General features: G+C 45.5%; 1 protein-coding gene across 2 annotated transcripts in view; it reads right to left on the reverse strand.

The window, feature by feature from the left end:
- Nucleotides 1–1,117: 1,117 nt before the first annotated feature.
- Nucleotides 1,118–15,590, reverse strand: part of LOC133123787 (activin receptor type-2A) — a 52,256-nt gene continuing 37,783 nt past the window's right edge. The window contains exons 5-12 of one of the 2 annotated variants that reach the window (XM_061234329.1): nucleotides 15,521–15,544; nucleotides 11,663–11,806; nucleotides 11,096–11,239; nucleotides 10,279–10,424; nucleotides 8,925–9,039; nucleotides 6,938–7,076; nucleotides 6,208–6,338; nucleotides 1,118–4,445 (exon numbers count right to left, since the gene is read on the reverse strand). In XM_061234329.1, coding sequence (XP_061090313.1) covers nucleotides 4,251–4,445; nucleotides 6,208–6,338; nucleotides 6,938–7,076; nucleotides 8,925–9,039; nucleotides 10,279–10,424; nucleotides 11,096–11,239; nucleotides 11,663–11,806; nucleotides 15,521–15,544 — 1,038 coding nt within the window. In that variant the 3' untranslated portion in view covers nucleotides 1,118–4,250. The remainder of the gene's footprint in view (nucleotides 4,446–6,207; nucleotides 6,339–6,937; nucleotides 7,077–8,924; nucleotides 9,040–10,278; nucleotides 10,425–11,095; nucleotides 11,240–11,662; nucleotides 11,807–15,520; nucleotides 15,545–15,590) is intronic. The other variant, XM_061234330.1, reaches the window with a different exon arrangement.

Here is a 15,590-nt window from a genome sequence, read left to right on the forward strand (position 1 = left end):
AGCTTGTTAATGCAATATTTAATAAGCCAATCATGTGGCAGCAAGTAAATGCATAAAAGCATGCAGATATGGTCAAGAGGTTCAGATGTTTTTCAAACCAAATGTCAGAATGAGAAATGTGAGCTAAGTGACATTGACCATGGAATGGTTGTTGGTGTCAGACAGGGTGGTTTGAGTTTCTCAGAAACTACTGATCTCCTGGGATTTTCACACACAATATGTGTCTCTAGAGTTTGCGGAGAATGGTGCAAAAAACTAAAAACATCCAGTGAGCAGCAGTTCCGTGGGCATGAACACCTTGTTAATGATAGAGGTCAGAGGAGAAGGGCCAGACTGGTTAAAGCTGACAGGAAGGCAACAGTAACACAAATAACCAACAGTGGTATGCAGAAGGCTATCTCTGAACATACAACGCATCAAGTGTTGTAAGTGGATTGGCTAAAGCAGCATAAGCACAAAATAAGTTAATAAATAGCTAATAAAATGCTCAGTGAGTGTAGATCTAGACCAATAACTTTCTTTAATCGCTGGCTTGCACCAATGGGTAATACCACCGCCAAGTGGATATTTATGTAAATACGTCTATGCCTTCTTGGGGAAGGTTTTGTAATCAAATTTGCCACATCGGGATAAGGGCAGAACATAATATTTAAACAACAATTCGCCGTTTAACAGCATCGCTCTGTCAGCTGTTCTGATTGTTGAAGAGCTGCCCTGAAGATCATAGCCCAAGCAATAAGTCGAAAGACGTAAGATACTGATGGCAATGGTTTGTTTAGATAGACTTAATGACATGGGCCTAATATGTGACAAGCTGATCGTAGTGAATTATATAGAAATAAAATTGTCAGCAGATAGCATAATTATAGCATATTCCTGCAGACGACACAATTACATCCATCCACTGCAGGTTACTGCTGGAAATATTATGCCACTAATTACGCTTTTGTATTTATCTCTAAATGGGTAGGATAAATACACCTGCAACCGTATGTTCCCGCAGTCTAAAGGTGAACTACCACGCAGAAATTCAACCGTGATTGAAAATCTATGGCAAAGTTATGACAAAATGTTGAGACAATTTTTGCAAAATTAAGACACTGAAATACACACGTCACACAGAGCAGTCACTATACTTTATTTTAGGGGGATAACATACAATTTATCTGTACAATATTTAACAATCAATTCCAACCAGGCCTCTGAAACAGTTTGTTAAATTCTTGGAAAATAATTAAAATGGCAAGTACACTTCGACAGTAGTATGGCTGTCTTGTGCCCGTTACACACGGTAGATCGGCAGAGAGATTTCAAGATAACGTGACGGACGCACGTTAACTTTCTGGCATAACTGAGAGGTAATGCGTTTAACGTGAACTGAAACCGCTTTATAGAAATAAAACACTGCTGGTCATATCCCAGGTGACATCCTCGCCACGTCACTTGCACATTGCACCGAAGTTAATAGTGTTTCTACAATGTTCCAGTGACTTTGCGAGAACGTTATGCATTAGCTGGGATGTCTGAGGTAAACGATGTGTCGATCCGGGGTGAAATCCGTAGTGTTTCATTGGACCGATTTAATATAGTCAGAGATAGAGAGAGCCTCGCCATGAAAAGGAAATATGACTGTTTTGGGCCTTGACATAAATTAATACAATTTAAAATATAGATATATAAAATAAACAATAAAATCTTATTTTGGAATAATTACTTTATAAAGGACTTTTTTGCTTTGTGATACCTTAGAAAAAACATGCTAAATTCACAATCTAAAAACGACATTCATATTTACATAATGTGCATTTTCCTTGAAGTCTGCTGCCAATGTCGTGGGGAAGATTTTGGCTTGTATTGATGGAAAACAACGTAATTTCTTAGAAAAGAAGAGCGAATCGGAGCTTTAGGTGGGGGCCAGGGGGAGCTTCTGTACAGTAGTGTGAGAATAAAATAATAAAAACAAAACTATGTAAAGCCTTCGTGTTTCAATAATGGAGAAACAAAATGACAGTCATAATATCAGCGTGATGGTGGGGTGGGGTGGGGTATAGTCATAAGGGGGTGGCTACATCAGCATATTTTTGCACGGGAACGAAAAATCGACGCTTTGCGCAAACGAGTTGTTGCGCGCGCAGCAGGTGGATATCCGCCTTCCCTCCTCTCCCTGCTCTGAGACTTGTGACTTATTTTTCTATGTCCCACGGCACGCAGAAATCTGCAGAGGTCCTGTGTAAGTATTCACAGTGATGAAGGTGTTCTGAGCTGAGGTTATTTCCTGTAGGCCCTGCATGTTTGTTGTATGGACCAGTTGACTTTCCGACTGTAACTACGCAGCAGTTGTATTGGGGTTCGTGGGCTTGACAGGCAACCCAGCTGCCCCTCGGAACCCCCGGTGTGAAAGGAGCCTTTTCTTACAGTATGACTATCCTGCATAAATAAAACGGCAATGGATTCCGTAGTTTAAAAATGCTACTGTTGTAAAAGTAGTCGGTAACTTTGCTGTACCTGCGTTGATTGCATATAATTAACTTCGTAAAGCATAGTATTGCATCCCTGAACGGTTGTTGCTGTAGCAGTTCTTTTCAAAGTGAACTCGTCTACGAGGATAAAGAATACAAACGGTAGCGTAACTGCACAAGCGTCGTAGGCACCAAGACAACCACTCAAATCTGTGATCGCCCAAACTACATTTGGAGATTTACTCCCAAAGTTCTCTACTTTTCCGACCCAATGGCTGCGATATGTTCATTTCCTTCTATGTGTGTATTGTATTTTTAACAATGCATTTGTTGCAGTTTTTGGCTTGTATTCTCTCTCGCAGGGTCTACAATAATGCACCGAAATGACTGTAAATATAATGGCACCGGAATGGGGGAGAGAACAAGGGAAGTCACTGACGGCTCAAAGCAGAGAGAGGGGTTCGAGAGACGAGATTTCCTGAGGTGTACCATACGCCAGCAGACACTGAATGCTAATTCCTGAAACACGACTGATACACACGAACTAGCGATACACAATAAACACGCATAGAAAGGGATAAAGTTTTAAAGAAATTAACAAAAGAAAAAAAAATCCGTTACAGATTACACCTGTCACAACTCGCATAAAAACAAAAGTGTAAAAAGTAGGAGGAGGGGCATGCGCACGGTTTTAAATATTTATCGACACCGCAAACCTAAATAGGAAAGTGCTTTCAAATGTTATTTTGGAAGTTTTTTTCAGGGATCTCTCATTACGCTTTCAAAGTGAGTACAGCTGTCCAGACTACAAAAAAAATTGATTGTTAAAAATACTTGAAAATCACAGGGCAAAAATATACTCTAACACAAAACTCTTAAGAAGGAGAAATAAAACGATAAACGGCAGAAACACTGGTTTATAAATGGCCATTTTGTGTTGGCATACTGTTATAAATGCTGTTGCCATCTGTCATTTAAAATGCATAAATACCAAACAGATGTCAGATCTGAATATTTGAGATTGTTTTTAGTGTTAAAGGAAACTTTTCAGAGATGGAACTGAGGTATTCCTTGTTGAGGGAGGTTTACGGTTATTTAAATTAATGCTTGGAAGCAAATTCCAACAAATAACCTTGATTACCATACGTTTTCATTGATATATGAACAGCAGCAATACACTAAACATTCAGAAGCTGTTTCTTATTGGCATTACAATATTCATTTATATAAACACAAAAACAGCAAATGCATTTAAAAACAAGTTGCCCTTTTTATATTGAAATGAAATGTGGTGGGGTTTCTGGTATAGTCCACGTTTTCCTCAAAACCTTTTTCTTTTTTTTCTTTCTTTTTTTAGAAAAACTAGCACATGTCCTTTTGAAGAAGTCTTTCACATACTGATCTTCGATACAAAATAATTAATACCTGCCAAAAAGTTTGATTTCAGTGTCAAAGTCCTGTAGTCACCGAGACCACGTACACGTTTTTTACATTTACCTCCAGTGTCTTCCTTGAAAGGATCCTGATTTATTCTTTATTCTTCTTTCCAACCACTGTCTTTTACAGTTCCGGCTTAAAACAGAAAACCGCGTGTCAGTGAGACTTCAGGCACGCGCGTAGCTAAATGTAGTGGGTAAGAAACCGGTAGGGTGCAGAAATTCCTGAATCTTAATGAGTTGCGCAAGTGATGGCGGTGTGGGCGTGTCCTCTGCGAACAGTCTGAAGGGCGTAACCGGCCGTGATGCCCCGTTCCATTGGTCAGTACGCGCACGCGTTTCCTGGGCCCGTCCATCATAGACTGGACTCCTTGGGCGGGAAGTCTACGTTTGTCACCATGGTGACGACGGTGACGATCTCCTCGGGGGCGATGACGTTGGTCTGCCGCTGCATCTGGATCACGCGTTCCTCCACGCATCCGGCCGAGAGGCGCGCCTCGGCCTCGTGATCCCAGCATTCCTCGATGGTCTCGCACAGCATCGCCAGGCCCTGCGTGGGAGGAGGAGACGTTGGCTTAGTCACACTCTTAACTGCTATGAACATCAGCCATTCATTCATACGTTCATTAATTCACACATACACAAACTCAGACAAACACACGACACAAATAAGCTTGGATGCACACAAGCTCAGAAACAAACAGATGCACACAGACAAACGAGCTCAGACACTCAGACGCACACAAACCACAGACAGACACACACATGTCCAAAGTACAATCACCATATTTCTATACTTTAAAATATGAGACCAAGTGCAGCCATTATTAGAGACGTACAGTTAAAGGGCGGTTGCATGTCCTGTAATGTCGTAAGAGTGGATACAACATTATATCACGGACATTTTTGCATTGCGTAACATGTAATGATGGCTACTGCAAAACTGTGCGCAAGTTGGTTGGCCCTGCTTCTAGAGCAGTGTAAAGAAGGAACCACTGTCACCAAGAATACAATGAAAGCAAGGACCAATACTGTGTCAAATACTGAGCATGAGTAACATACAAGGGTTACAAAACATCTGAATGCAGGGACCGCAGTCAGGCTCTCATGTACCATAAGTCTAATTTCCACTGACCTGTTTTAGCGGAATGTGCGTCATTATAAAGGAACCCAATATGGCAGTGTGCATTTCCAGTGATCCGGTTTCACAGTATTGCTGAGGTAGGGACATCTTTAGAGTACAGTAGAGCTTTTTCTGGTCCCTCTCTACCAGGGAGGTGCTATTTCCGCTTTCCGTTTCAGAGACGCCGCATGGTGAATGGTGTATCTACACATTTATTGTGCATTCCTATGTACTTCCAAGATAGCAAATATCAAATGATTTGGCAGTTTTCTTGTAGAATTATGGCCATTTAAAAATTGGATTTCATGCAATTAGGCACTTATTAAGTGACGCCCCCTTAAATTTTAGAAGCCTCTGGCACAAAAACAAAGCGGTGTATTAAGCTCACATTTTCTGGATTTCTATTCCTCATCATTGCCTACCACCACACAAAGATTTAAAGAAAATGAAGCGATGTTGCAGTGTATTTTGGAATGACCTCAACAAATGTTTATTTTCTAGGCTGAACCGTTACTCCCAGGACATGGAAAAAAATTGTGACCATCACACAATTTCCTGGCTGTAACATCAAACACAGGATAAACTCACTTTGGACCCAGTCCATAACTGTGCCTGACGAACACACGATTGGTCTGGGTCAAACAGACATACCATCTGATGAAGGCAATGGCAACTCATGAAAATGATCTCTCCATCTTAAAAAGGCTTCAGGGCCCATTCTTTGTTGCTGAAATGTTGCAGGCACAAATGTTGTGGCAAATGCGTTACATGTGCGGGGCATGCGACACAAGAGACGTCTCCACAGTCAATTACATAATTGTTTTGGATTCAAATTATTTCTCTGTTCAACTGATCTTGCCTGGTGTAACTGAGCCAACCAAGCGGATCAGAAGGTGGAGTTTGCAGTTTTTGAGACTACTTCTAGATTCCAATACACCACACAAGTTCGGTAAAGCATAGAAAAGTATGAGTCCAAAACAAGTACTCTTTGACCCCGGGTCTGGTCAGGAGCATTGAGAGACGGACGTCAGTATGAGAAGATGTGTCACACAGCCGTTGGGTGTGCTTGTGCTCTAACACAGCTCCCTCACTAGTGCTCATGAACACGGGTGTTTGGAAATGAGGCTCTTATGTGACAGGTAGGGGACAGGTCGTGACTTCCTGTCACATGGTGGGCGTGTCCACTCACAGCGTGCTTCTGCCAGCACTCGCGCAGCACAGGGCGGAGCTTCTTGTGCACGACCACTTCCTGCATGTCCTCCAGGGAGGGGTGCTGTCCCACCTCCTCCTCGAACGGCAGCATGTACTCATCTACAGGGCCTGGGGAACAGGGGGGCAGAGATGAGGCCAGCACTACAAACGCATGCACGCACACCCAGGGCTCCAAACATGGCCTCTGGTGGGTAAACCCCACTCGCAAAATCTGGCATGTAAAATGGAACCCGCATTTTCACACTCTTTTTGGGCTGAGGGAAATAAAATCGGCAAGAGACCCAAAAGCTTGGTTCTCTAGACACCGTAGCATGTTCGTAAACTTAGTGCGTGCGAACAGTGGTCATATTAACAAAGGACTCAAGCTAAAAGGACTCAAGCTAAAATACTGGGAAAAAATAAACTGCATTCTATAAATGCAGATATTCCAAGGTCTTTTTTTAAGATTACAAGAGGCGATTACCCAGACTTGAACCACAAAATAACAAAATAAACTACCCCTGTTTCTTTGAGCTAATCGTCTTACATTTGTGTCGTTACTGATCATATTAACAAAGCCGTCACAAGCATTGTGAAACTCAAAGAGAAAACGCTTAATATGAGTTGGTGTAGGTGAACCAGTAGGGGGCCGTCTTCCCTCCATGCAAAGTATAAATCCGAGCAGAACAGTGCCCTCTAGTGGCAGCGAGGTAACGTCCATCTCTCACCGTCAGCGGCCGTGCAGCGTGCAGCCAGCTCCCAGAGCACAAGCCCCAGGGCGTACATGTCTATCCTCAGGAAGGCGTCTCGCTGGAAGTTTATGGCCCCCTCCAGCACCTCAGGGGCCATGTACCGCCGCGTGCCCACCTGGAACATACATACGCACGGGGGGGTCAAAGGTCACACTCATGAGTTCCTGTCCTTGAAATGTTAACGGTTTCCTGTATTCCATGCGCTGTACGGTTGTCAAATACATGGGGATTTTTAATGCTTCAATGCAGACAACCTTGCCCTTTGTGGACAGAAAAATAAAACGGAACTGAACCGAAGGCTGAATTCTCTGCAAACAGGATTTTAATACTCCATCGTTCAATAGTTTGACAGTCTTGAGCACCTTGAAGATGACATTTATTTGATCAGAGCTTCAACCATCTCTAGCTGAAATAGGGTTTACTCATGATGTTAACTGCATTCTTTAATTTGCTCTAAAAGTGTCTGTCAGTGTGTAAAAAAAAAAAACAGATAGCGGACTGATATGTCACTGATATGGCTGAAACTACGGCTGGACAGCTAAAACGGCTAAAAATAATATTAATATATATATTGAATATATTGAATAATTTAAGTTTTTTGGCGATATATGATACATATCTCTATATTATTACATTCTCTGAAACAGCGTAACACAGTGATTTTCAATAAAAATCCAAAATGTACACAGCCTATATTTAGTGCAGTCAGAGGTGCACAGCTTGTGCATAACCTTTTAGCAGCTGACTCAATAAAGCAATAAACCTGCACATGCCCTAATAGGGCTCCAAATTTCAGACACCTGTGTGCAAAACAAGTCAAATGCAATTTCCCAAACTAATGCAGAACTGTCAAATGAAAATGAATGCACGTTGGCACAATGACAGCATAAAAAGGTAAGCAAAAAAAAAAAGCATAAAAAGGTCCCTGTACACAGTATTGTTTTTAGTAGATCCAAACTATTGAGTGGGGTCTGTGGGATGCTCAGACATTAACACTGCACACTGAATGAGCACACGGGGCACACACAAAACAAAGTGCAAATGAACAGAACAAAATGGTTTCTTTAAGCACAAAGTCATTTTTCAAGCATTTCCTTTTATGTTGGCGCGCATGGGTTTTGACTCTTATGTAAGGCAGACTTGTTTTCTGGCTGACCAGCCTGTTCTCTGGATGATCACAAGTGTTTAGCCAGGAACACAAGTCTATCTACTGTCTGGCTTGAGTGATGCTTGCTGGCATGACACAATGTTGCCACTGGTACTGAACCAGAGGGAGAACATCGAGCCAACAGGTGCTCGTTTAAAGACCTGAGTCGACCTAGAAACATTCAACTCCTTTATAATCCGCATAGCAAGGGAAATGCCATTTTCCGCAATATGGGACCTTGAACGACGTTGATGAAAATGACAATATCCAAGGATTGTTAAACATGTTTTTTAAGGTAGTTTCCGAGCTGTCCACAATAATCCAGTGGTGGTCTGCATGCAGAAGAATGCTTTTTGGCGTTAATGGACAGGTGCACTTTCGTACCACAACGTGTACAAAATGGGTTTTGTATCCCCTACAAAATGATATTGAGTTACATTACATTATTAATTACATTAATGGCATGTGGCAGACGTTCTTATCCAGAGCGACATACAGTTGATTAGACTAAGCAGGAGACAATCCTCCCCTGGAGCAATGCAGGGTTAAGGGCCTTGCTCAATGGCCCAACGGCTGTGCGGATCTTATTGTGGCTACACCGGGATTCGAACCACCAACCTTGCGGGTCCCAGTCATGTACCTTAACCACTACGCTACAGGCCACCCTACATTCATTGATTGAGTTATTCATCGATAGCCGAAATACCGCCCAGCCCTAGCTGAACGCACAGAAGTGCAGTCTTGTTTCTTTTCATCATGCATGCTGTAACTCTGAGACCCCTGTTCCATCGCCAACGTCCCGTCGCCCCTCCTCACCTGGCCGTGCGTGTCTCCGGCAGACTTCCCCGCCTCAAACCTCAGGGCCAGGCCGAAATCGGCGATGCAGGCGGTCAGGTTGGTCTTCAGCAGCACGTTCTTGCTCTTGATGTCCCTGCGTTCCGAGGGAGGGAAGAGGCCCGTGAAGAACACGGAGTAAGCAGACGGCGTGCTGTACAGTGTGTCTGTAAATCCCTTGCTTTCGGGCATGCAGGAGAGGGTTTAACTGAACTTATATATCATAATGTAGCACTGTGTGGGATGTGCGGAGGACAACCTTCGGGCTATGCAGGAAAAGATATGTAATGGGCAGACCTGGGTCAAATACATAATGGTTTTCAATTCAAATACTTTTCTATGCTTTACTGAGCTTGTCTGGTGGATTGGAACATATGAGATACACACTTGAGTGCAAACCCAGCCGTCTAGCCCTCTGATGGCTCAATTGTACCGGATAAGATCGATCAAGCACAGAAAAGTATTCAAATCAAAAACAATTTTGTACAGTGAGGTCCGTAAGTATTTTGGCAGTGATACAATTTCTCTTCTTTTGGCTCTACTCCAGCACACCACATTGAAATTAAATAATGAATACGAGGTTGAAGTGCAGACTGTCTTTATTCTAGACTTTTGACTGCCTTGGGAGTCTGGTGTTGGTCAACATGAGAACCAGAGTTGTGCAGTCAAAGAAGCCATTATGAAGCTGAGAAATAAGAACTAACAGTCAGAGATATAGGCCAAACAATAGGCTTACTAAGTGTTCGAAAACATCATTACGAAGATGGGCGCTGGTGAGCAGTAATTGCAAACAGGCTGGCAGGCCAAGTAAGACGTCTACAGTTGATTAATTCTTGCAATAATGGTGACAAACCTATCTGACAGGTCACAGAAACACTCTTCAGAGGTAGGACTTGATCAAGAGAGGCTACACTGCAAAAACAGGATGTCCATGTTACAGTTACAGTGTTGGCTAAGTAGTACTAAAAAGAACCTGCAGAGTTCTGGAAACAGGTCATGTGGGCCAAGATTGACTTGTATTAGAGTGATGGCAAGAGCACAGTGAAAGTCTTCTTATGCCTGCACCAAGGAAGCATTTGAATACACATTTCGAATCAGAAAAGGCTGAGAAGCCCACTGTCCAATTACTTTTGGTCCCTTAAAATGGGTGGACTATGTATAAAACGGGATGCAATTCCTACACGGATCGCTCCATATGTAAATAACCTTAAATTAAAGGTGACAGTCTGCACTTCAACCCCGTATTCACCCTTCCATTTCAAATCCAACGCTGGAGTACTGGTAGTGTGTTAAGTTACGAAACAGCGGTAGCACCAAGGCGGGTCTCGGAGCGCACCTGTGAGCGATGGCAGGCTTGTGGCCGTCCTTCAGGCCCGGGATGTCCTCGTGCAGGTAGGCCAGTCCCCTGGCCGTGGTCTGGGCGATGAGGCACAGCTCATTCCAAGACACCACGTTGGCCTTCAGGTAATCGGTCAGAGAACCCTGCAGACAAACGCACTTTCAGCACTTGTATTTTTAACGAAAGGCTTCTGCAGCTGGCTTTGACAGAACTACAGTTTTGACCACTAGAGGGCAGGGTTTTGCCGTGTTTGCCTGCTTGGCTCACAGGGACGAGCTGGTTTTTCTCTTTTGCAGCTCGTCGCTGGGAACCAAACAAAGGACTCATTCCAATCGCTTATGTCATACTTCCTTGTCTCCTTGTTGCTTGGCTGACCTGGAAATCGATTGAGGACCGCATTTTATTAGGACGTTTCATTGGAGGAGCTAGGAGCCAGGAGCTAGGAAGCTCCCAAAGAATGCTTGAGCAAGGAAATAAGAATCCTTTGCAGAATTATTCTTTTGTGATACGAATTTATGTATGACCTGTGGTTCCACCTCTCCCCATCGGCCACATCTGTAACTGACATGGCTTCAAACTGACATTCAAAGGAGCAAGGACATTCCAGTTGCGTAATTCTCGTTTTCTCTATTTCTCCTTCGTCGCTTCTTTTCCTTGCCTTCTCCAAGGGATGGAGTTAGGAACAAAGAAAAGAGGCAAGGAAAGGAAAGGAGATAAAGAAATAAGTGAACGGAAAGAGCCGAAAGGCTCCGTGCTCAGAGGAATTCAGTCTGGTGGAGGCATGCTACGTTCCTCCAGCAGGGGGTGCCCGTACCTTCTCGTGGTAGGCGGTGATGAGCCACAGCTCCACGTCCAAGTTGGTGCCCCTCTTCTCCGCCCCCAGGAAGTGGAGGAGGTTCTCGTGCTTCATGCCGCTCAGGCTGTAGGTCTCGTACTCGTGCTGCCAGGACTGCTTGTCCTGAGGGCCAGAGAAAGCCAGACCGAGGGTGACACTGAGGAAAAGTGTCTCAGTACAGAGGGAGCCAGGCTCGTCTGACCAGCCTGGTCTCAAGTTTAGTTTTATAAAGTAGTCATCGAACAAACTCACATTTAGGCATTTAATTCAAAATATACTTTTTCAGTTTCTGACCAAAAAACTACGAGACATATTGCATCCACCCTGTACACTGCACAAAAATAGCTCAGTGCAGGGCTGACAGTCAGGTGTGTCCAGACATTTTATCTAGGCTTTATTCTTCTAACAGAACCGCCCTTGGGACAATTAAAGAATGCCAGTCGAGACCTCGTCCCTCACAGAGAGGCTCATGGGAGTTGCAGTTGGCCGCATTAAGACAATCCCCTTGCGGTGGCGGTTCGGGAATGTGCCGGGCTGATGGGATACCTGAATGGGGAAGATCTTGACCGCCACGTAGTCGCTGAGCAGCTGTGCCTTCCACACACAGCCGAAGCGCCCCCTGGATTTCAGCTCCAGTAACTGCAATGGCTTCTGTCCCAGGAGCGGGGAGGGGGGTGTGGGGCCAGGGTCCTGGAAGGCAGGCAAGCAGCACATCACAAACGAAGTCCTGCCTCTACATGCTTCTGGTGGGAGAGCGCCTGGACCGCCGTCAGGGTCCCAGCGCTCCCTCCATCACGAGGCTCTCTCCAGACTGCTGCTTTTTAGAAAAGCTGGACTCAGTACAGCCCATATGGGTACTCAGTACAGCCCCTATGGCCACTCAGTACAGCCCCTATGGCTACTCAGTACAGCCCCTATGGCTACTCAGTACAGCCCCAATGGCTACTCAGTACAGCCCCTATGGCTACTCAGTACAGCCCCTATGGCTACTCAGTACAGCCCCTATGGCTACTCCGTACAGCCCCTATGGCTACTCCGTACAGCCCCTATGGCTACTCAGTACAGCCCCTATGGCTACTCAGTACAGCCCCTATGGCTGTTTCAGTGTGCAGTACAGCCACAATGGCTGTTCCAATACTCTGTATAGCCACAATGGGTACTCAGTACAACCGCTATGGCCGTTTCAGTGCTCAGTATAGCCACTATGGGCGTTTAATTCCCCAGTAAAGCCCCTCTGGCTGTTTCAGTATGCAGCCACTATAGCTAACTGAAAGGACCAGGTGGGAGAGGGGTTAACACGCTCCGTCTTGCGGACGACGCCAAGTTTATGAGGCCACAACGAGGGCACGCATATTTTGCGCTACAGATGGTGGCCGTCTCGATCGTAGATATTATTCTGCCCAACGCAAAGCGACACTGTCACACTGCGCGAATAAAGGAACAGAGACCGTAGTATCGCACGCCATCTGGGAGGGAAAGAAAGCTTTCCATGAGTCTGTACGCAGCGTGCTTGAGCGGCATCACACCTCGCGCGTCTGCGCTTCTGCTACACGCTAGCATGCTCGCAGCTTCACAGGAAACAAAGAGGCCTTGCAAAAGGAGATGACTTCCTTCCAAAGGAACAAGAACACAGTGGAAGAGGGTGTGAGGGAGAAGCGTTAGAAATCTGTAAAATGTGAGCTCGCACTGCGTGCGTGTGTCTGTGTGAGAGTGCAGTGCCAGACCTGGGCAAATTACGTAATTGTTTTGGATTCGAATACTTTTCAACTTACTGAGCTTGTCTGGTGTATTGAAATCTATGAAATAATCTCTTAAAAAGTGCAAATGCCACCGTCTGGGCCTCCTGGTTGGCTGAACTGCACCAGGCAGGATCAATAGAGGACAGAAAAGAATTTGAATCCAAAACCATTACGTAACTGACCTGGTTTGATGAAAGAAAAAGAGCATGTAGGCGTGCGTGTGTGTGCCTGCGTCCGTGTGTTCGTGTGGATATCTGTGTGTGTGTGTGTGTGTCTGTGTGTGTCTTTGCGTGTGTATGTGTGTGTGTGTGTGTGTGTGTGTTGCGTGTATGCATGCGTGAGAACGCAGGCCTGCTGATAGCAGCCCAAGATGAGGCTGCTCAGAGTATCCCAGCATAACCCCTGGCACAGCGTCCATCTGTGAAACACACCCTGGCACACGCCCTGCTAGCTCACCTCGTACAGTCTACCACTGCAAGGGATTAAGACTTGTCACGGATTCTTCTAGGCTAAAGTTCCTAATTAGAAGTGTGAAGATGGTGCGTAATCGGAATCGCTGTCGTGCTGACACAAACGCAGGCTATGGAAAGAAGCGGTAAACGATAGTAAACATTGCGTGCACTTGGGTGTTGTGTTTGGAGGTGGAGGCCAGAGTGAAGTAGCCTGTCCGTCTGTATCTAGATTTGCATTGGTGTGCGATCCTCTGTACCGCTATCACTATGGAGTCGACAGCATTCCAAAAATAAAGGGCTTAAATCAGCCAGGGGCCTGTATCATGAAGCAGGACAACAGAGTTAGCTGGATAACCCTCCCAATTCAGGAATATGGACCGAACTGGGTTTTTCTCAGTGCAGTTATCCAGGCAATACGGGCCCCACGTCACACAATTAAACAACGCTCCAGCAGACCGGGGTCAAATACTTCATTGTTAATTGTCAAATACTTAAACAAGGTCCAGAAGGCAAGGTTTGCACTTTTTCAGAGTATTTCACAGGTTCCAATACATAAGAAAAGCAAAATTTTTTATCCAAAACAATGAGGTATTTGACCCAGGTCTGGTCTCCGGCTTCAGGCAAAGGGGGCCGAGGTGTTTTCAAGATGGCGCTGTATAGCTGAATAAATAAACGTGCCGGTGCTGCACGGCAGAGGGCGGGGGGGATACAGGCCTGAGGAAGAAAGAGCGGGAGGCCACGGATAAAAGAAAGAAGTAAAAAGAGCAGCGGCGGGCGGCTCTGCCGTAAACAAGGGGGACCGCAGTGACATTGCTCAGGGTCAGCGCGATAAACACCCAGCGCTACATGCTTACGCTCCGTTTTCGCCAAAAAGTTCAATAATTAAACAGATGCCGAGTCGTAAAAATTGAATTGAAAGCCATACTGCTTTTTATCGAAGAGCTGTCCCTGGGCGGTAATGGAGCCACGGATAGGCCTGAAATATAATATCCAGGGGAAAAGAAAAAAAAAAAAAACGGGGCTGGGGGGGGGGGGGGATGGGGGGTGGGTGGGAGCGTGGTTTATGGTTAGCTCCTTGATATCTCTATCTGAGCATGCGGTGGCTTAAAGCGCTGGGTATTAACAGCCAGAGGGCCGGTGGCTGACCAACCTTCGCCCTCCGCAGCCAGCTTTGTGCACTGAATGCCTACGTGACCCTTACTCAATCGGAAATGTAGTTTTATTACCAACAGGGTGGACGGTTGGGAGGGGGGAAACAGAAGGGGGTCCATTTTGTTATAGGTCAGCAGAAGGCCGTGGTGTGGGACTCGTATCTGACAAAATGTCCGAGGCCAGCACCTTTTTGTGGGGGGTGGGGGGTGTGTGACGCTGTGCCCTCGATGTGCCCTCACTTATTGCGCCCCCCTCCTTCCCCCCTTCAGGGCCTGAGCCCCACGTACGGCCGGCCTGTCAGCACGGGGGCTTGTCACCGGACCGTGCGCTCTGCTGCGTCAGCACGCCACGGGAAATGAAAGGATATCCGCCGGCCCTCTCCATCTCTCATACCTCATACCTCCGGGCCCGCTCTTCTCTGGTCAGCTGCGGGCTAACGGATGCACTGCCGGTGTGTTCTATCACGGGGGCTAACCTGGTGCTGGGTGTGTGAAGCAGTACCATACTTCACAGTGTTAGCGCATTAGCACAGCTATGCTGCTGGCTGTTTTCAGGCCACCCGCAGTCAGACCGTTTATTGGTCAGCAGGAGCTCAATGAGAGTTGGACCACGCAAGGGGCCTTTTTCATATTTTTCAGAAACATGTTCAACCCTCTTTCCCCAAAAACCCCTGACATTTATGAGCAAAAGGACCACAAAATACAGCGACCACAAGCGGACATCCATGCTGAAGAGTACACGTTCCAACACCACACGCACGTTCTCGTCCCAGCATGCACTCATGTTCGCCTTGGGCTTCCGCAGTCCAATTAGTGCCAAGGACCAAAACGACAACCATGCAAAATAAATAAATAAATGCTCAAAATGAAAGCATTCCAAGAAAACGATGTAATTCAGGGCGGGGGGGGGGGGTGACGTTTAAATAAAAAATGGGCAAGACATCCATAAATGAAAAGTTCACGGCTGCAAACAAACAAACAAATGAATATATTCAGTTTTTTTCTCCCTTTGGAAAAACAAAAAGCACGGTAAAGGTGGAGTAAATTAAACGAGTATCTTACCTCTATCATGATATGAAAGGCGTGCTAGCAAAGGAAAAGAGGCAGAGAGGAAATTACTGTGAAATGGAGG

The sequence above is a fragment of the Conger conger genome, chromosome 3, assembly GCF_963514075.1.
Source record: "Conger conger chromosome 3, fConCon1.1, whole genome shotgun sequence".
NCBI classification, from domain to species: Eukaryota; Metazoa; Chordata; class Actinopteri; order Anguilliformes; family Congridae; genus Conger; species Conger conger.